The following is a 23347-nucleotide window of genomic DNA, read 5'->3' as shown; positions in this document are numbered from 1 at the left end:
AGGGATAGCAAAAATAGTTTAATAAATACATTTGGTGTGTTTATTTTTTAAAAGTGGACTCTAAAAAATAATGAATTTCTGAAGTGCACAAGAAATGCTCAATTACCAATGTCATTGCCAGGTTATGCAGCAAGAGTGATTTTGAGCCATCTGTGGGTTCTGTGGCTTTTTCTCTGTCTGTCAGCAAATGCCTGAGCTGACTCACCATGGCAATTGTCGGTGACCTGAATCCTCCTCAGTGAATACCTCCATCTCAGATCTTCTCATTTATAGCAGGAAGCAAGGAAAGAAGTGGCTCACAAAGACTGCAGGCCCTACTCTCATTATCAATTCTCCCCGTGACCCTGGGAAGGAGATATAGCCTGCTTGATTTGCATGATTCAGAAATATAATCTCCCGTAGAATAAAGAGTTTTCTGAAAGAAAATCTTCCTATTTCTTTCAGGGAGTTGCGTGAGAAATGGAATTGCTGAAACACGTATCCTGCGCTCCTTCTGCAGCACATATTTATGGAGACATTTCCGCGAACACAGTGGAAGACACAGTAATGCATAACACGAAGTGCATTTTTTTTTCCAGGAGCGTACGGTCTAACGGGGAAGACACACGTCCCTGAGATGTGATTATTCATGCTTCACTTCTGCATCAGGGCTGGGTCCCGAACGATTTCTAACACGTGCAGGAGGAGTTGAACCTCTCAGCCTCAGAGAAGGACGTTAACTAAAGGGCAGAAATGCTTCACCTCCATGAGCAGCAAACTGCTTTTCTACCTCTGCATGCAAACACACATGCAAACACACTCCTCATTGTCATATCTTCCACTTGACCCAGTACCGTTCCCTCTCCCTTGCATCCTATCCCTGCTCCAGAAGTTTGAGGCTTCTCCAGTTGTGAGGGGTTGCTATTTGAAAAAGCAATGTCTTCCCCACCCTGTAAGTGAATTACTAAGAAAAACACATCCAAGAGCATGATTTCTCAAATTGGGGTCCGTGGTCACACCACGTGAGAATCACCTAAGGAGAATCTCTTGTGGCCTCCGTAAACCTTCAGCAAACATCCTGCGCTCTGCCTGATGTCCGCTAATTTAGAATCTCTGAAAGACAACCCAAGAGTACAGGTTCCTGAGTGATCCTGAGGCAGACGACAGCATAAGGGTTATTTGACAAGAAGAAGAGGTAGCTTACAGAAACCTGTTCTCTGAAAATGAACAACCTCACTGCATACTGAATTGTACCATGGAAAACAAAATTGTTTTATTTACCTATACCTATACCATATACCTATAAGGCAAGGCTCCTTGCCTTATATACCTATACCATAGGTGGTACTTGCAGAAAATTGTGGAGGTGGTAGTGACTTGTCCCTGAAATGTCTTTCAGGGAGAAATGGATTCTGTGAGTTAAACCATGAATCACAGCATTATTGATGAGATCAGTTGACTAAGAAACTTAAGAGAGAAAAATTGGAATAGGAAATGCATGAAATGGAAAACAAATCATTAAAAATAGAAAATTCACTTTATTGAAGGTCATGAAAGAGTTCTTGAAAAAGACATGAGACTCTTCTAATAATTCTTTGGGAATCATCCCAAAAACACAAATAGAAAAAGAGTGCTACCACTAGAGAAACCAGCTATGGACCAAACTCTTCTGGGCTAAATTGAATTCAGTCTTAAACACTGATCATACTGCCTCTCTATTTAAGTATTACTACCTATGAATCACTAAACAAACAGAGGTCCAATTTTGACTTCTAAAAAACATTAATCAGACTGAGTCACTGTTAAACTATTATATAGTGAAATATTAAAGCTACAGCATGATGTATAGGCACGTGAGATCTGCATTACAGAGTTGTGCTTTTAAAGAGATGGAGAGGAGAGACCAAGCACTTGAGAAATCAACAGGAAATGGGTTGTTCTATTTTTGCATAGTAGCATAAAAGAACATAGAATGATTTAAGGGACTCTTAGGTTTAAAACAACTAAAATTAATATGGTAAAAAGGAAGAAGGCACAGGATCAAACGCTGTATATAACCACAGGGAAAAGGTGACTCTACTATCATGGTTTTTGTTTTGTTTTGTTTTGTTTTTTCCGGTACGTGGGCCTCTCACTGTTGGGGCCTCTCCCGTTGCAGAGCACGGGCTCCGGACGCGCAGGCTCAGCGGCCATGGCTCACGGGCCCAGCCGCTCCGCGGCATGTGGGATCTTCCCGGACCGGGGCACGAACCCGTGTCCCCTGCATCGGCAGGCGGACTCTCAACCACTGCGCCACCAGAGAAGTCCACTATCATGGTTTTAAACAGACTGAGTTAAGGTCAGTGATAACACTCCAGGAGGTTATGGGAGCAAACATCATCATGGCCACTTACATATCAATTTAAATTAACCTTTTAAATAGATTTGAAATCGGTAACATCTACTTCATCAAGGACGCTGGAGTGTATCATTGGACGATGTAAGCTGGATTTCTGTTTCTAATATTTATTTGTTATTTTTGTGATGTCACAGAAATCACTTAAGTGCCAATTCTCAATTTCCTTATTTGGAATATGTGGAGAATAATTCCAACCTTTCATGCTATACCAAAAAAGCTGTTGGCCCCCGAGGGAAATATCAAAATGCCTTGACAGTTATTATTTAGTATGCTATTATTATCACTTTAATAATAACAACTTTTGAAATTTCATATGTTCACCTCGGAGATATTTCTCTTTTCGTCAGTTGCTACTGCTTGAGGATAATAAATTTGGATGTTTACATATTTATTCATTTTTTGGTTTATATCGTGGCTAATCAGATATTTTTCTTAATACCTCCACTTAACAAATAGTTACTGAACGATTACTGTGCCAAGCTCTACAGTAGGAGGCTGTGTAACAGGGAACACATTCCATCCTCATGGACCCTCCAATTAGAAGGAAAAGAAAGACATCGCACAACTCATCCCATCTGAACAGATGTTTCTACAAATTGTTAAGTGGAACTTGAAGGAAAAGGACAGGGTAATACCAGAGGTTTGAGCAGAAAGGTCTAAATTAGGTTGTTGATTAGGGACGACATCTCTGAGGAAATGATACTTAAGCTCGGTAGATCACCACCTATGAGAACATCTAGGGTCAGGAAAGGAAGAGAAGGTGGGGGGAGAAGAGGGTGAGAAGAGCTGGGAGGGTGGGAGGGGCTGGAGGGGGATGGATGGCGTGGCAGAAACTAAATGGAAGAGATCCCCAGGGAGCTGAATTACTGGCAGATCACCTTGACCCTGTGAAAGCTTGGTTCCAGGTTTTTCTTGGATAGGTCTATTTAGGATTTGTCCTTAGTCCCAGGACGTAACAATTGGTCCTCAGTTACGGTGTTTATTCCTAAGGCAATGCCTTTCTGGCTTTTCAGGTAAAAGCCCAAAGTGTTTAACAAGTCTCTCTAAATTGGCAGAACTTGGACTCCAAAGGTATCCTTCCCAGAACTAGGCAGATGCTGGATGAAGTCCTCAGGACTTGAATCTCCCAGCTCTTGCTTTTGCCTGGTGCACAATGGGCATGGGTAAGTCAGGAATCAGGCAAGGATTTAAGGGGAATGTGTATGCAGGAGTCAGGGCTCTCCCTCTCTGACACCCTCCTTTTCAGTATTCCACCCTAAATTTCTAATCACTCTGGCAACCTTGAACTCTGACCTCTGTCTCCTCAGCCTAGTAAAATCTGGCTACTTGCTGCTTGAGTATTATGATGTTCTTAGGAAAAAGTCAGTTAAATATGGATCTCCAGGAGTTTGCTTTCCATCTTTGAAGAATCAAGTCCTCTCAAGTTGCTGCCTGTTTTGAGTTGAATTTCAAAGCCCTGAAGCATTTTTTAAAATGTATTTTATCCAGCCACTGTAATTGCTGTGGGCAGCAAGATCGTCCAATAAAAGCTACTCTGTTATGACTGGTACCTAAAAGCAAATCTCTCGCTTTTGGTAAAATTTTATAACTATTGACTTGTCCATTAATTTATTTAGGATTTTGCAAAATGGGCATTTACTGATTCTACTATTCCTTGTTTATTTATATAAGTATAACTTTAAAGAAAAATCCCCTCTAATCTTCTATTTAATTACCTTGAGGTACAGATCACATAGGAAGACTAGGATAAATGCTTGATGTTTTCTCTTCATTTATTAGCTTTCAAAATAATGAGTCGATTCCTTAATAGTTCTCCTAGGTGACCAATGAGGGGTTTGTTTTTTTTTTTTTAGTATTATCATGAACCCATTCACTTAAATATAGTTAATATGTTTCAAAACTGCAGCTATTATCTTTATTGATGCTAAAATATTTCCATCTTTGGTCAGTGAGAGCCCCTTCAGTTGGCTGAGTTCTTTTGACATTATTCTGGTGGGTTTTCATAGTCTCATTATTCTCTGGCATTCTAAAAGCTAACCTCATTTTAATTTTAATATAACTTCACGTATCATCAAATTACAATCTTAAGACTATAAACTTTGCAAAGAATTAGAATTTATCCACTTTGATTTTAGGCCAACATGAATCCATCTTCTTTTTAAGCTCTGACATAAAATAGGATCCCTCAGCTACAGTATTAGCTGATAAACAATCTGAGAGCAGGGACTGTATTTAAAGCACCTTGTCAAGATTTTAGCAGTTAACATGTTGGAGCTGCTTAGTAAGTAGGTATTGGATTCAATCACAACTATTCTTTTGGGTAAATCTAACACATTTCCGGCTTTTCCTTTTTCCCCAACCCAACAAGTGGTGTGAGAGAGCTGCATCCTGAGTAGACAGAGGCTATTACTTAGTTTTCTTTCAGTGCTTTTTCACCCAGATAAACAGTTGCACTTTTCACGTTACTTTCTTATATTTCCTATTAATAATTTTCTAAACGGAAATCGACAGATGTAAGTAGTTCCAACTTCCAGTATCTTTTACATCATGAAATGCATCCTCTTATTTTAAGTTAACATGAGTTTTGTAATTTCTGACTTATTTCCATTTACTAAATAGAATCCATCATTTTCTCTCACACAGTCTGCATTTAAGCAAATAAACATAATAGTGTGACGCTTCTGTACATTTCTTCTCTGCCGATCCTCTCACTCAGTTTTCCCTGTGCTCTATGCCTGATCTTTAATGGACTGAATATGACACTTGGATGACGGGAAAATCCTTCCTGAAGTTCCCCAGACCTGCCCCCATTCATTCATCTATCTGTCCAGAGGACTAATACCAAAATAGGACCATCCGATTTCAATACAGTATAATGTGCGCATGATGTGACCAGGAGCAGAACACATCCTCTGACCTAAACAGGAAGTACTAGAGAAGTTGTCAGAAACTGTGATTTCTATGCAGAGAAAAGACAATGAGTAAAAGAATTATCTAGGTAGAGGAATGAAGGCTAGATGTGTGGTGATCGCCCTATGCTCCATGAAAAGATCCTAAGACTAGAAAAATCATGAAATCACAGCACTTCAAAGAAACTGTAATTATTTCACTACGGCCGGGCAGTTGGATGCTTTTATTCTGCTGAGGATGAGGAAGGAGAGATCGTGGATCGCAAAATGAGAGGGTTTACACAACAGCTAGGGAAAAGAAACTAAGAATCTATACTCAGGGCGATTGCTTCAGCAATTCACCCACCATTAACCATTATCTCCTGTGGCTTAATTGCTACTTCTTAAGCACTCCTCAGACTCACTCACTTGCACCCAGTTATTTTCCTTTCTTGCCTTTGTTTACCATTGTTTACCCTTTGGGACACACTGAGCAGAGTAGTTGTTCTTCATCATCAAACACTGTCTTTTCTTTTTCTTTCTTCCACAAGTTATTTCCTTACCTACACCTCTTGTCTAGATCTGTAGACATGTTCACAGTGGCTATGGCCAAGACATCTGAAATTTATACTTTCCCTTTGAACCCATAACATTTAGCTTCTGCTTCTCTCATTACTCAGGAAACAACGTCCGGTTTTTTGTTTTTTGTTTTTTTTTTTTGTGGTACGCGGGCCCCTCACTGCAGTGGCCTCTCCCGTTGCGGAGCACAGGCTCCGGACGCGCAGGCCCAGCGGCCATGGCTCACGGGCCCAGCCGCTCCGCGGCATGTGGGATCTTCCCGGACCGGGGCATGAACCCGTGTCCCCTGCATCGGCAGGCGGACTCTCAACCACTGCGCCACCAGGGAAGCCCCAACGTCAGGTTTACCGACATAAAAGTAGAGCATGCTCTCTGGTATGGATTTTCCATTCACTTGATGCTCCTTCAGAACAAGTTACTGTTCTAACTCAGGGTAATAAACCCGTGTGTGGTTCTCACAACAGCCACTTTCCCAGCAATATTCACAGGGCCAGCTTGCATCTATAACTTCAGCCCACACACAAATTAGGCAAAAAGGGCCGGGGGGGTCTGGCATAAAAATGCACACTACCTGAAAAACAGTATAAAGGACCTGTTTTAATTATGACAAATGCATTTCTGTTTTTCAAAGTCATGAGTAGTTGTACAAACATAGCTTTAAACTTTATACTTTTATTATCAACAGTAAGTGGAAAGGTTATGATTTAATAACTAATGATATTTTATAGGTTTCAATTCTGTAACTTCCCCCCAGAGGGTGTGGAGTTCCAATCTTCCGTATTTCACAGTCACTTAAACTCAATGAGTCAGCGATGGAATTAATTCTCTCTCCTGCTCCCTCCCAGAACTTATTTGTTCCCCAGCGCCCCCTCCTAGTAAATGACACCACCTTCCAGACAGCTGTTCAAATCTGATAACTCAGTGTCCCCTCACATACAATCACTAAATTCTCTTGATTCAACAGTAGCCTCAGCATACTGTGAATCTGATTCAAGTCAGGAGAACTCTCTGTCCTCATTGCTGGTCCTCTAGTTTGAGACTCCAGCTGTCCCTGGTACAAAGGAGTTCAGAAGCCTCCCAACTGAGCTGCTGCCTCTAATCTCTACCCCTCATTTAGCCCTCCAATCTGTACCCCTCATTTCAGTCTGAATGACCATTCTCAAATACAAATTGATCCCTCCAAGCAATCCTCATTCCCGTTCTTGACTAGAAGATACCCCTTCTCCTATTTGGACCATTCTCCCAGCCTCTCATGTGAAAATATCTGCACCTTAATTTCAAAACGTATTTCCGTAAACTTTCTCATACTAACCTCAATTTATCAATCACGTTATTCCTAACACCCTACACTAACGCTACCATATTTTGCATTGAGTCTGTGTAATTTTTATGACGTTGCACATTCTCATGTTTAAGAAAAAATATATTACTTTAAATTCCTCCCTATACCCAACAGCTAGTAGATTTCTCTTTCAGCAAGTGTCAACAGACATTTAAAGGATGAACACATGTATGATTCATCAAGAGCACTGGTTTTGGAAGGTGATGGATCTGATTTTAAATCCTAGGTCTAACACGGACTGTGTAATCCCAAAGTTCTTAATTTCTCTAAGTCCACTTTCGCCCGTGTCAGGAGACTTGAAGCACCCTGGTATACAACATTCTTGAGTGAGTCACTTAGGCAAAGCCCACCCAAAAGTCATATTAACTTGGTGCAGGCAATGGGAACACACAAGCTGGCAGGTTGGATGCAATCCTCCAGGCCTTCCTCAAGCTCACAAGAGGCCCACTTCATTGCCGGCACGTACAGGTGCGCTGGGACCGGGATCCGCGAGAACCCTGCTCGCGTCGCACCCTCCCACACTTTTCCTTTTTTTAAAGGATTGCGGAAGAATAGCCTTGCATATCTGGAGAAAATCCAGTCTGATCTTGGATCTGGGCTACTCAGGAGAGTTGCAGACAAAACCTTGAGAGGGCTTCTTTTGCTGACCTACAGTTCTTCCTTTTGAGGGCAGGGGACACGGGTGGTCTCAGCTATTTCTGTGCCAGACAACCCAGAGCAAGCCACAGGGGTCATTCAGCAGACCATAAAATGGTAATATCCAAGTACCTACTTCACTGTGTTGTTAAAATGGTAAAAAATAGTACCTGACACATATTAACTGTTCAGTAAATGATGATTAAAGAGTATCGTGCTTTAGTAAACTAATATTCTGCAAGGCTAATGGTACGCAGAGGTGGAGAATAAGAGTGTTGACTATGGTGTAAGTGAGGAATTAAAGTCAATTTGATCAAATACATTCCCACAAGGCATTCACACCCAACCCATTTTGAGGTTATTTTCGGTCATCTGTGAGAGTATTTTTCCATTAAGTTTATTTTTTTTCCCTTTTATCCAAAATTATCCGACAGCCATTTTACACTGAATCCTGCTGTATCATTTTACCATGTGTTTATGTTTGAGTTTAAAATGTTGGCTCTCACTATTGACCCTTCAACCGTGGGTCCATGAGAAAAGGAGGTTGACTAAGTGCTTTTACTCCAAGAGACAGCAGATGAAGTCACAGCAAAAAGAATGTTTCATGGGGTTGCGGGGCGGGTGGGGAGGAATCTGAGTTATCATCCAGCACGTGGCAGCAGTGAACTCAAAGGAGCCTGCACCCCATCAGTCACTTCATAGGGACGTTACTGTGGGAAAACAGCATCAATAGCCTCGTTAAACTAACGCTGAATTTACATATGAGATCGAATGTGTATTAAGTGTGCACTGCTGGGAAAACTGCTTAATACTTCTAAGACTCCATTAGATGGGTGATTTTTAGGATTAAATTAGTACGTCTATAAAAACTATTACCTGACGCAAAATAAGTGCTCAGTAACTGTTTGCTATTATTATACAGTGATAAATAAATATTTTGCAAGGGAGACGCTCTGAATCAGTAACTATAAATATGAATCATTTTGGAGTTTGCTTTGCTGATTGCCCATCGTGTGGCACGGGCTTTATTAAAACTCTACGATCCAAAGACAAATAAGACTGACTGTCCAGAGTCTGTGTTCCAGAATCGCAATTTTGGGTGGGACATTTTTTTAAGGATGACTTTATTCAAGTGGGATCATTGTAAAGGGAGGAGCTAACACATACCAGGAGCAGCTAAGCTGAACTGCAGAAGCCAAGACAGCTAGAAGGAAGTCGGGCAGATGATGAGAAGTAAGCTGCCCATGGCTCATCTCTGATTTAATGGCTGGAGGAGGCATGAGAATAAGCTGGGGTTCTGGAGTCTGGCAGGCAGGCTTGGCTGCAAAGCCAGCTCTGTCACTTCCTGTCTGGGTGGCTGGAACAAGTCAACATCGAATCCCTAGGCTCTAGCTTCCTCATTTGGGAATGGAACAAGTTACCTAATAATATTTATCCGGACTTTGCTTGGAATTATAGACTAGCTGGTTAATATGGTATTAGACGTGTAATAAGCACTCAAGAAAAATTTGTTACGTCTAGAATTATAAAAATTAATCCTATTAACATTAGTGCTATTGCTACTAACACTATTATGACCATTCTGCCAACGTGGTTTCTCTGTCTGACACAGGCTAGACAACTTCAGCAAGCTGCCTGCCCTCTATATGACATGCCTTCCTTTTACATAAATAAAGTGAACCTGAAAAAGTGATGAAATACATGTGAAGAAAGCTTTAGTGGCTAAAAAAATAAAGGTTTACTAGAGGAATAAGGATGCAGTGAATTGAACAGTTATGGGTTCTCTTCCAGATTCTTCTGTGGACTAAGTTGTGAGACGCTGGGCAAATTACCGACTCTCTCCAAACCTCAGACCGCTCGTCTGATAACCGTAGATCATGATAACTAAGGACAGGATGGTGTGGCTTGAGGTGGGCTATCAAGAACTCGCAGGTCTCTGTCCCACAAAAAGACATAATAAAATACTTCAGCACGAGGAGACTAAGTGAAGTCTGTGGTTTCTGTCTTTTATGTGAAAGTATTTCAAACACATCTTACATTTTGGCAGGGGTCTTTACCTTCTCTATGAATTTATGCACAGGGCATAGCATATTTATAAGTGAGTTTCATGGCATATTATTTTTAGGCTGTAGAGAAAAACATTCTTTGGTCTCAAAACAGATGATTGGTTTTACTAAATGGGCCACTGTCTTGTATTAAATTTAGGGTGCCCAGATGAAACATCATCACATATAGTCTATGGGGGGACATTCTAATATTTAAAAGTTAAGATCTGGTCAAAAATACCGGATTTGGATAAATGGATTCACATATGTCTACAAACATGTATCTCTATCTATCTGTCTATCTCCGTAACGATTTGTCTACCTGTAAAATGCTTCCATTTCTGATTTAAAATATAGAAGCTGAACACGTAAGTCAATATTGGCATGTATGGGCACAAATAAAGCTTCCCATGGAAACTGCTCCCGTTTTTTATGTCTCTTTACATAGCTCTTAAATCAATTTCAGCATACAGTTTGGCTTTTAAAACATCTCCTTTGATATCTATTCCACTGTGTTGGATAAACAAACACTTACTATATGCACATCCAAACACCTCGATTCGCATTCCAATTCTGCCCCTGGGGTTCCACTCTAAAGGTATGAAGCGCAGAAATCTGGCTTTGATAGAAGGCTGGAGTCTATAGTACACAACACTGTCTGCGTTTGCATTTCCTGAAAATCCCTAGAAGAAAAGAGAAAAGAAGGAAATCAATGTACCTGGAGAAGGTCTATTGCACTTTGTCTCCTACAATGTCAACAAGCAATGTATGATTTGCTTTTTTACTATAAAATAGCAACCTTCTTTAAGAACAGTTATGCCATAACGTGTCTTCATCCGCATAAGTTACTATTGTCTACACCTTTTTCTATCTAGCAGTTTAGATTCCACCACCTGCAGCAAGCCAGGTTTCAACTATGAAACCCCCAGTAAAGTTTGTTTCTATAAGGTGCAGACGAAACATAAAAGTTACTGACATTGTGAACCATGAGAAATATCGAGAACATCTTCCTGTATTCAAAAGCTAGGATCTGATTCACCATAGAAGTTGCTCACATCATTGATGAATGAGTAAGGTTACGACTTGTTTGTATTGTTTCACTTTATCTTACTCAGTAACAGAAATGAAAGTTATCACCAGACATTCAAGTCAGAGCTACACTCTGAGAATAGGTTGTTAAACTTCATTCACCACAAGGCTGGATACACACCTTAAAAACTGTTGTTGCGTGTCGCTTTTATTCAATTAAAAAAGAATAAAATAAAAGCACCTGTATTTAAAAAATTGTTAAGGGAAATTGGAATCAATAATAATCTGGAAAGACCTGAAATTAGACTTACAGATTTTAGATTTCAAAGCTAGAAAGACCATAGGAATGATGCTGAGCTAGCACCATCAAATTGCAGATGAGGAAATTGAACGTCAGAATGCTGAAAAAAAAATCTCCGGTGTTTGCAAAACTATTATATGGTATGACCAGGAGCTATACTCCTTCCACAATATCAGGATGCATCTACCTAACATATAGCCCACCTGCAAAACCCACACCTAAACAGCTTTTATTTTCTCCTACGTGACATATGGTAAAGCTTCATATGTGAAAAAGTTAGGATGAAGCAATTGTTCTCAATAATTGATATTTAATTTTTATTTCAGCTTCTCCTCTTCCACCTCTTCCTTCCTTTCCTCCCTGCTTTTCTCCTTCTTGTCTTCCCCTCCTCCTCCTCCTTCTTTTTTTGTTTAACTGTAACAATCAGGATACGTAGGAACTATTGAAATAAGGGATGATGCTACGACCTATTCAGTCGCGTGGTAGGTCCCCTTACCACGACTGGATCAACGAATGGGGTCACCCTCATGTAGATCATACCAAACAAAGCAAATATTTTAGGAACTCCAATACCCAGGGAGTTTATTCATTTGCCTACTTTTCTTTCTACTTCACAAATATCTCTTTACCAACATTTACTAAAATATTTTCTAACACAGTAAAAATAAAAAGTAAGGTTGGGTTTTTCAGTCAAATTAATTTGATTTGATTCCCCTTATCAGTCAACACTAATTCCTGCCCCCCAATGCCCCCCACCCCAGTACCTCATACACCCAATTTTCAGGCTCACACAAAACAGACAGTTCTATGATGGTGCCTCCAAATTATATCCCAAAGCTGGGCATCTCCCTTCATCTCAGCTACAACCACCAGGTTCAACAAAGCATTATCTCTCCAGAACTACGTCAATGGCCTCTTCCTCATGTTTTTAGTCTTCTGTTTCCTATCACCATCCCCATCCCTATCCATATCCCTCAATCTCCTTCCCTCTGAGCAGTCAGTAAGATTTTCAAAGGTAAGACGAACTACGTCACCCCCACTGCTTCCTTTACCACTTAGAAGAAAATCCCAATTCCTTATCCAACATAACACAGTCTTTGGCAATCTCCTCCATGGTGCTTTGAGCACAGGGAACCCCCGTGTAGAAGCCAAGCTCAGTCCTGCTGAGGGCCTTTGCGCCAGCTGTTCATTCTGCTGTGAAAGTGCTTCCCTTCCCTCAAGATCTTTGCACAACCAGCTCCTCTTGTCATCTCAGGCCTTGGTCTAAAGAGCACCACCTGAGACAGGCCCTTTATGATCACAGCTTCTAAAGGAAGTGTACCTGGCACCCCAGCATCTTATCTTTCTGTTTTATATTCTTCATATTACTCATTATTTGGGGGTCTTTTTTGATTATTTGTTTATCTTATCCCCTTAGAAGACAAGCTCTCTAAAGCAGGGACCTTTACTGCCTCCCTTCCATAGTACCTAGAATATGGCTTGGCTCAAAGTGGTTCTCAACAAAACATCTGTTGAATGTGTATGTTTGGGAAAGACTGGGCTTAAAAACAAATCAAAGTTCAGCAAGTTTCTTGATTATTGTATCTCTATGAAGATGTCAAATGAGAATGTACAAATGAGCACTGTATCTTCTGAGGGAGGAACAGTTATCCAGCATGTTTCAAACATAATAGGCCCACATTCCTGGCTACTATTTCCCAGAACATAAACAGGAGAAGATCGTTTAATTCCACAGATATTTGGACTCTGATAACCAGACACTTCTAGAACGTTCCATGCTATTCCACCAGTTGAAATTTCACACTGAGGATTTGATATAAAAGGTTAACTGTATTCTTTATTGTACTACCTAATCCCCATCCTCACTTCACCTTTAGGGCACCATGGTCTCCATTCTGTCAAAACCATGAACATTTGCCTGAAAATGTCCATTTATACCAATGTCTTCTTTAGAATGGCTGATGAAGGGCAGTTTCATTTAAGACAGTATTTCCCAAACTTGGACTGCACATCAAAACTCCCAGTGCTCAGACCCTGGCCATTGTTGTGCGCGTGCGTGCGCGCGCGCGTGTGTGTGTGTGTGTGTGTGTGTGTGTGTCTGTCTGTCTGTCTGTCTGTCTTTACAGGCTCTCCCAGTCAGGGTAATGTGCCTCCAGGGTTGAGGACCTGGTTTAAAGACATTCAATCCTAATCAGACCTTCTTACACTTCTGATTCTATTTTCCTGGGTACCACTGGCAGGTTAATACAATACCTAATTATGATTTCTTGCAGTGAACAGCTGGATGATGAATTAGATAACCCTCCAAAAGATCTCACATTTTTTCAAAATTATTATAAGTTCATAGATTGAGATAGATGGCACTCTGTGATCTCAGCATTTTATGGGATTGGGAAAAAAGATGCAGGTGACAATGGCAACAGACAGGTAAATGGGAAGAGGACGTCTGGAAATGGAAGCCCTTCACAGTTTATCTGATCAATTTATGAGCTATTTGAATTTTGAGAACGTAAAGAAGACATGTAAATTACTTAGTCTGTATAAGTAATAAAAACATCTGAGCACATTCAAAAGTTTAAGTGATTATTTCTGACAAGGGATGAGCGAAATTGTGAGGTGGGGGATATGGGATTTTTACTTAGCACATTTTAGTCATTTCTGAATTTTTTTAATGAGCATGTATTAATTTTATAATAATTAGCAAAATAAAGTAATGCATAGACATGTAAGCGTATACAGTGACAGAATAGGCAAAAATACCACTTAGTAATGCTCTGGGTACCTTAAATAACATTCTAAGATTAACGTTACTGGGAAAACATGCACCATTACTACTAGTTAAATATATTTAAGTAAACAATAATATCTGCATTGTTTTGTTCCACCTGTTGCTAACTTTTAAAACATAAGATAATAAAGATTCTGCTGTGGAATTCAATATCTAATGGGATTTTTTTTAGAATGTCTGTGAATGAGACAGGGAATTGATGCTATTCACTTTATAAATGCAAAGTCCAACGCATAATAATGTTCCTAATGTAATTCCCTTGCCTAGAAGACTTTTCTCAATTTGCTATGAAAATTTTTTCATATACTCATAATTCATAAAGGAATGCATGAATTTAAATGTCTCATTCTTTTGAAAAAATAATTTTATTATAAGAATGTGTATGTCTTCCCTTATATTATATATTCTGAACTCTAGTGCTTGTCCAAATGACCTGAGGTGCTGTCACGCACTAAATCTGTGAGAGGGGCCTTAGAAATCCTCATTTCAGTGCAGATCAAGCTGATTTGTGCTCTTGGTCTTCCGCCTGCTCTTTGAACATTCTTCAGGCTTGTGGATAAATCGTGCTGTTTTTCCTCTCCCTATTTTATTTCAAAACTTTTCAGAGAGGGAAAAGATTTTAGGAGAACAGTTGACTAGGGCTAACCTCCAAAGGGAGAAATAAGTAACAAACGTCTTCTGTGCTATCACTCTGAATGTCTTCAACGTGAAAGCTTGTGTCTCAACATCAGACACAGCAGAAACATATATTATGTAGTTTTAATATTTGCCTCAACCCTGTGAAGTGTTTTTGTGCCCACCGTAAAACTGAGGATAACAAAAATTATAGAGCTTATGTGCCTAAAACCACACAGCTAGAAGGTGACAGAGTAAGGATTTAATTCTATACTTTTCTGAATCAAAAGCCCATAATTTAGCTAAGCCATCAAAGGCCTCACTCCAACAGAACGTGAAAGCAAACAACTCACCCTAGAGGAAACCTGATATTTTATCTGAGGCTTGTTTTTCCCTTTTTCTCATAATTTATATTTAAAATCTTTGACACATCTGAAAGTAATGCAACTTAGATTATTACTGAGCTGGGACACAACTCTACCAGGTGACTTTTATAGACAAAAGGATTGTTCTGTTGACTTCACGTTTTCGCAAAATTACTACGGCGGAAGGAAAATAAAAGACAAAATTTCAAACATCAATAGGACTCCTGCGTATAAACGGAAACCTAATAGAGGCATAACGTGGAAGAATATGCCATTAGATCATCAAATATATGAAATACCTACAAGTAAAATTAAGGTGATGTGTCTTAAGTGATAAAAATCAAAAAGCCTCAATTGTATTTTTCTTTTCTTTGAGACGATGATTTTCAAACTCAATGAGATATTCAAAGATGGTTTAGAAATGTATTCTAACCAAGATAATTTATGGAGTTAATGAATTAAAGTTTTTCACAGGATTTTAAGTATTTTCAAAGTGCTTCTAAAGTTTATGAAAAAGTGTAATAGCATTAACTTCTTTTGCAAATAGTAATTGAGCAACTCATCTATGAAAGCCAAGATGCATAAAGGGAGATGGCCACATATGGCAGTTCATAAGGGGCTCCAAAACACTGCTGTAATAAATTAGAAACAGGGGACCATGTGGTTATATAGCAGATCTGTAATTACATGTAAACTCGTCCAGCTCCCACCAAAATAAACAGCAACATTAGTAGAAATTCAATACAACAAACAGGCAAATATTAAAATCCTCTGACCTCTCTTATTCATGTGACTTACATATGACCTTTTTCCAAGTACAATTCATTTTGACACTGTCAGCTAATATGCAGAAACTAAATATATCATAGCAACATGCTGTCTAATGGAAATCAGCTCTTTATTTTATGATGTTAGTTATAAATCTTTACTAAGTATGCCTCCCATGAGACCTTCTGGCCTAGAAAAGCATAAAAGAAAAGAAAAATAAGAACTACCCAAAAATGGGAAATATGCTAACATAAACCCAGGTAAGAATAATGTTTAAACATATGTTGAACAAGACATTGTAACTATATCCAACAAAAGCTGATTCTATCTTGAGTGTGAATGGAATTCATTTAACAGAAAACCAGCAATGAGAGTACAGCAGTCAAATCAGAAAGTTAAGTTTTGCTCTGTATATATAATAACTCAATTTTCAATATAAAAGAGTATAGAATTTTATTAATATTAAATCAGTTTCTACTATCCCTCTCAGGAGATATTCAATATCTTTAAAATATTTATTTGGAGGGGTACCAAATTATTAACAATAGTTCACTGAGGGACCACAAACCGGCCATTATTATAGAATCTGTGGAGGCACAAAGTTGTAAAATACACTGGTTAGGCCCTTTTAGCATAGAAGGGTTTGAATTCTCAAGACAGAAATATCAAAGGGCAAGAGAGAAAAAGCACACGAGAGATACAATCTTCACTACAGTCCGTAACTGTTGTTGAGACATAGTGATAAATTTTTACATGCCTGATATATGGAGAGGTCATTCAGCCTAAATTTATATTAGGGTGATACCATGGACAATTTTGAGGAAGATTAAAGTTTGACTGAGATGCAAAGTAACTTTTAACTAAAAAATGATAATATTATGGTAATGGTAGATTAGGAGATTCTGAACAATGCTCCTGCTAGAAGCTGTACAAAATTAAAAATAGGGACTGAAGCTCTGAAAGACAATAAAATATTAAATGTCCGAGATTTGGGAGAACAGCCAAAGAGACCAGCCCTCCCTCTGGGGCCCTTGTTTTCCTCTTTAGGTGACTTAAGGATTTCTGAAGAGGAGACACTGAGCAGATCTTCTGACAACTTCACAGGGTTAGAGACAAAACTTTAGTGCTAGAGCCCTCAAGGACATGAATATACCATAAGCTTCTACAGGTTCTGTGTCAAAACTTTGAGAGTCTACAACTAAGAATAAATGGTGAGAGAGACAACTCCCCATAGGGATGAAAATTCAGCTTCCCATCTTCTCCATCTGCAAAATTATATGACGATGGTCAGAGATGCCTCATGCTCCTTGCTGCCTGCAGAAGCAACTGTAATTATATTCTGTAGGAAGACATCCTTCCAGATCTCAACTTATCGTTCGTTTTTTTCATGTATAATGTCCTACACGCAATAGAAAATAATAAAACATTAGCAGAAATTGTTCTTAAAGGAAATTTATAGTCTTGAACATGCACACATATTAGTAAATAGGAAAGGCATCAGCTCTGTTATTTAAAGAACTCGGAAATCATCACTCTATACAACAAGAAAGAGGGACAAACTTAAAAATCAATGAATTTTCTGAGACCCATCAGAAAACTGAGGTTACATGGTGCTATGGACTAAGTTGTGTCCCTCTAAAAACGTATAGGTTGAAGCCCTAACCACTCCCATTATTAGAGTATTTGGAGGTGGGGCTTTGGGAAGTTATTAGGTTTAGATGAAGTCATGAAGGTGGGGCCCCCATGATGGGATTAGCATCCTTACAAGATGCTAATATTTGAAATATCTGAAGTCATAATGGCCAATGAATTTCTAAAATTAATGACAGACACCAAACAAGATCCAGGAAGTTCAAAGAATAAGAAGCAGGTTAGAAATCAAAATAAAAACTATACTTAGTTATACATATTCAAACTGCAGAAAAGCAAAGATAAAGAGAACATTTTGAAAGAAGCCAGAGGAAAACAAATAACTTTTACCTTTAGAGTAAAAGGATAAGAATTATATTTGGATTTCTCATCAGAAATCATACAAGCAAGTACAGAGTGGAGTGAAATATTTAAAGTGTTGAAAGAAGTAAAAATAATCTTGGAATTCTATAGCCAGAGAAATTATCCTTCAAAAATAAATGAGAAATAAAGATTTTCTCAGACAAAAAATGATGGAATTCACTGCTAGCAGACCTGCTCTACAGGAAATATTTAAAAGAAGTTCTTCAGACAAAGGAAAATGATAAGAGGTCAGAAACTTGGATTTACGTAAAGAGAGGAAGAGTAGTTGAGAAGGAATAAAAGAAGGTAAGATAAAATAATTTATTTTTCTTATTCTTAATTACAAAATAACTGCTTAAAGAAACAATAGTAAGAGATAACGCAGAATCACACAAAATGCCCAATTACGTTCAAATTAGGCATTAAAAAGGGGGAACAGCAACAACAGAAAGAGGACCAAAAAAAAACACAAGACAAATACAACAAACAGAAAACAGCTACAAACGTGACAGATATTAATCCAAATATATCAATAAGCACTTTAACAGTGGATCTAAATACACTACTTAAAAAACTACTACTTAAAACACAGAGACCTTCAGAGTATAAAGGAGTATAAAGGATGACCAGACCCAAGTATTTGTTATCTACAAGAAATTCATTTTAAATAAAAGACTAAAAATAGATTAAAAGAGATGGGGAAAGATACACTATGTTAGTGTCAAAAATCCAGAAATAGTAAAATTAAAACCACTGGATCAATAAAATAGTAATCAGTAAGAGTTTATTGTGCATATTAAGAACAGTTTTAGGGACTTCCCTGGTGGTGCAGTGGATAAGACTCCACGCTCCCAGTGCAGCAGGCCTGGGTTCAATCCCTGGTCAGGGAACTAGATCCCACATGCACGCCACAGCTAAGAGTTCACATGCCGCAACTAAGGAGCCCGGGAGCTGCAACTAAGGAGCCTGCCTGCCACAACTAAGACCTGGTGCAACCAAATAAATGAATAAATAAATATTAAAAAAAAAAAAGAAGAAAGAACAGTTTTAGAACTGGGAGCTTTCAACCCCAAAACTAATATGAAGCTCAGAGGCACAACATTACAGAATGGCTTATAAAGTGAAAATGAGGAAGTGGTTTAATCTTTACAATGACTGGTTATTACAATGGGGGTTTCCAGACGGCAGGGGATTGATCAAAAGTGATTAGTTAATACCGTGTTTAGGAAAACGACCTAAGTTTCTTTTATGATTATCAGAGGCATTTACAAGAAGTAAACTAAGTTAAGTTTTGCTCCTGTGCATGAAATAGGCTAGATTGAGTTCTGCTTATGTGGCTTCAATGGTTTGGTCTGCTCAGGGAATTTTCAAGTTTGGTTTTCATTTCATATTTCACTTTTCACGCTAACGCTACATCTAAATAAACCTAGAATAGCTATATTAATTTCAGACAAAGCAGTCTCCAGAAAAAGGAAGATTATCATAGATAAGTAGGCACACTGCATACTGACAAAATGATCAATCTTCCAAGATGGTTTAACAATCCTCTATGCGTATGGACTTAACAGCAGAGTCCAAATACAAGAGGCAAATACTGATAGAACTGTAAGGAGAAACAGATAAATCTATTATTACAGTTGGAGTAATTGATACATCAAAGGAGTGAGAAAAACAGTGAGAATGTAGAAGTCCTATATCACTATTAATCAACTGGATCGAATTGACATTTTAGAATATCCCACCCAACAACAGCAGAGACAGTCTTCTCAAGTTCATGAAGCATGCACCAAGACAGACGGCATTATGGGCCCTAAAATATGCTGTCACAAACATAAACGAATACAAATCATACAAAGTATGGTCTCAAATCACACTAGAATTAAACTATTCATCAGTAACAGACAGATACCTAGAAAGTCACAAAATGTCTGAAAATAACCCAAGAGTTAAAGCAGAAACCCCAAGTGAAATGTTTAAAAACTTATCTAAACGAAAATGAAAGTACAATTTATCAAAATTTGTGGGATACGGCAGTATTTTTAGCATTAAATACATATATCAGAAAAAATAAAGACTGAAATAAATAAGTTTCCATCTTAGAAAACTAAAGAATGTAGAGCAAGTTAAGTCTAAAATAAGCAGAGGAAAAGAAGTAATAAAAATGTATACCACAAATTATTGGAATTGAAAACGGGAATGCATTACACAAAACCAAAAGCTGGTTCTTTGAAAAGTTTCCTAAAGTTGATAAATCTCTAGTCATGCCGCCCAAGAAAAAGAGAGAGAGAAGACCCAAATGATCAATATCACAAATGGAAGAGAAGTCACTGCTATTGAGCACATGGATATCGAAAGAAGAAAGAAGATTAATGAGCCGAGGATGAATGAAGACATCAGAAAAAATACAGTAAATTAAAACCAAGGACGAAACAGGAAGTAGATAATAAAGATAATGCTTTGAAGGACATTTATTTCTTTCTTTACTGAAGTATAGTTGATTTACAGCGTTGTGCCCCAATCTCTGCCGTACAGCAAAGTGACTCAGTTATACACATATACACATTCTTTCTTTCGTATTCTTTCCCATTATGGTTTATCACAGGATACTGAGTACAGTTCCCGGTGCTACACATTAGGACCTTGTTGTCTATCCAGTCTAAATGTAAGAGTTTGCACCTTACTAGCCCTGAACTCCCACTCCATCCCGCTCCCTTTCCCCCTCCCCCGCCCAACCACAGGTCTGTCCTCTATGGCTACGAGTCTGTTTGTTTTGTAGATAGGTTCATTTGTGCCACATTTTAGATTCCACATATAGGTGATATCATATGGTATTTGTCTTAAGGCTTTGAGGGACATTTAAATGAAAGAAACTCTAGTTAGACTGATCAAGGAAAAGAAAAGCGACATAACCAATATCAGGAACGCAAAAGAGCATCTTACCATGATCTTACACACATCAGAATGATAATAAGAGGATATTTGGAATAATTCTAGGCCAATAATTTTGAAAATTAAGTGAAGTGGACAAATTCTAAACTGCAATTTACCAAAACAGATGAGAAACAGGAAAATCTGAGTTGCCTATATATAGGCGAAATTAAATGTATAATTAAAAAACATTCCCACACAGAAAATTGCAGGCCCTCTGTTTTCCCTAGTGAATTCTTCTAAACATTTAAGGATACAATAATGCGGGTATCATACAAACACCTTCAAAAAGTAGAAAAACAGAATGCTTCCCAGCTTGTTTTGTGAGCCCAGCATAACCTTGATATCAAAATCTGGCAAAGAACTTGTAAGGAGGAAAATAAAAGCCAGTCTTATTAAAACATAGATCCAACAATCCTTAAAAGATAGTTGCAAAATTATTCTAGAATATAAAAATAAGGAAAAAGTCTAATAGGTCATAATGCAATAAAGCTTATTCCAGGAATATAAGGATTGCCTAATATTTAAAAACTCTTCAAAATAATTAATCAAACTGAAGAAAATATGGTCTTCTAGATAGACGCAGAAAGAGTATTTGATTAAACTCAACATCTAAACAAGATTGAAACTTTTAGCCAAGTAGGGAATTTCTAACTCTGTAAAGGATATCTACAAAATTCTTACAGTAAGCATTGCATGTAGGATGAAATTCTGAGAGCTGTTTTGAATTTGGGACCCAGACAAGTATGTTGTCTACAGACCCGTCAATTCAACATTAGTACAATATTCTAATTAGTACAACAAGGTAACAAAAGTGTTTAACAGGTAATAAGGATTATAAAGGAAAAAATAAAACTGCTATTATTCATAGGCTGCATGATTGTGTACGTAGAAATTTTTCTTTACTCTCTAGAGCGAGTTTAGGCAAATCTGCTGGGTAAAACTCTCTATATAAATATGAACTGAACTTGCACACCTATTAAAGTGGCCAATATCCAGGACCCTGATGATACTAAATACCAGCGAGGATGTGAAACAACAAGAACTCTCACACATTGTTAGTGGAAAGACAAAGGGACAGGAATCACCAAGATACTCTTGAAGAAAAACAAAGTCAGAGGATTTTCTTTACTGAATATGAAGTCTTAAGATGTGAAAAGAGAGAGAGACAGAGAGAGAGACAGAGAGAGAGAGAGAGTGTGTCATACTGGCAGAGAGTTACTCAAACAGACCAACGGAACAGAACAGAGAATCCAGAAACAGACTCAATATATATGGACAGTGAATTTTAACAATGCTTGCAATGCAGAGCCGTTAAAAAAAAAGAAACAACAACTTCTTTTAAATGCCTGGCACTAGACCAATTGAATATCTACTTTGGAAAAAAGAAGAAAAAAAATTTAATGGAAAGTTGGTTGATTACTACTTTGAATCACATGCAGAAGAGAATTCCAGTAGGATTGTAGGCCTATATGTGAAAAGCAAAACAATAAAGCTACTAGAAGATAGCACAGCTGGCCACGTTCACAACTTTAAGGAGGGCAAAGACTCCTCAGATGTGACTCAAAAGGCACGAACCATAAGAGGAAAGATTGACAAATCCGAACCTATTAAATTTAAGAATGTCTATTCATTTGAAGATGTTAAAACAGTGGAAAGAGAAGCCACAGAACAGGAGAACCTATTTTCCAGTATATTAGTAACCAGAACATGTGGAGGACTACAGAGCAATAAAAAAGAGGAATAAAAGCAATACCTAAATGACTAACAAATCTAAAAAAATGGTGTCCAAACTCATTAGTCATAGAAGCATTGCAATGCCAGTGTGAGAGTTGTGCACATCAACCAAGTTGGCCAAAATTGAGGGAAACATTAAAAAGCTAAAATAAAATAAAACTGACAATATCAAGTGTTGTCAAGAATGTCAAGCAAATGGAATTTTCATACACTACTGTTGAGAGTGTAAATTAGCACAATCGCCATAAGAAGCCTTTCACATATTCCACTAAAGTTCAACATATACTTATTTGATGAACCAGCAATTCCACTCTAAACAAGGCACCCTACGGAAAAGCAGATGCTGTGTAACAAAAGACCTGCATGTTCCTGAAGTATTACTCAGAAGAGTCCCAAAGTACAACTCACCCGTCAATTTGTAGAATGGGTAAACAAATTCAGACGCAGTCATATAATGAAAGGTTGTAAAGCAAAGAAAATTAATCAACTATACCTATACACCACAACATGGATACGTTTAACAAGTATAATGTTAACCCAAGAAGCCAGGAGTAAAAAACATACATATTGCATGGTTCCTTCTGTACATAATTCAAAACTGGCATTAGCAGTCATGATAGTGAAAACTTTGGGAGAAGAGGGAGGCAGTAGTGATCAGGAAAAGGATGAAAGGAGGTGTCTGAGATCCCGTAATATTCTTGGCCTAGGTAATATTTAGACAAGTATGTTCACTTTTTGATCATTCCATGAGCTGTACACATACACGCCTTTCACCTTTTTCTGGATGTGTGTTGTACTTCAATATAAAAATAAATGGAAATAATCTTGGGAACTATGGAAAAGAAATACGTCCTTAATGCTTTAACAGGTAGTTCAGGGGGCTTCCCTGGCGGCGCAGTGGTTGACAGTCCGCCTGCCGATGCAGGGGACGCGGGTTCGTGCCCCGGTCCGGGAAGA

The 23347-nt window shown here is 38.3% G+C and overlaps 1 protein-coding gene across 1 annotated transcript in view; it reads right to left on the bottom strand.

Moving 5' to 3' along the window:
* The window catches only part of LOC103075710 (contactin-associated protein-like 4), a gene marked incomplete at its 3' end in the record, with an annotated part of 244633 nt that overhangs the window by 89435 nt on the left and 131851 nt on the right, over positions 1–23347 (bottom strand). Inside the window, exon 4 of the mRNA XM_007470921.1 lies at positions 10403–10550. Within this exon, the coding sequence (XP_007470983.1) occupies positions 10403–10550 (148 nt within the window). The remainder of the gene's footprint in view (positions 1–10402; positions 10551–23347) is intronic.

The sequence above is a fragment of the Lipotes vexillifer genome, unplaced genomic scaffold (assembly GCF_000442215.2).
Source record: "Lipotes vexillifer unplaced genomic scaffold, Lipotes_vexillifer_v1.1 scaffold1852, whole genome shotgun sequence".
NCBI classification, from domain to species: Eukaryota; Metazoa; Chordata; class Mammalia; order Artiodactyla; family Lipotidae; genus Lipotes; species Lipotes vexillifer.
This window is presented reverse-complemented; position numbering and strand designations above follow the sequence as displayed.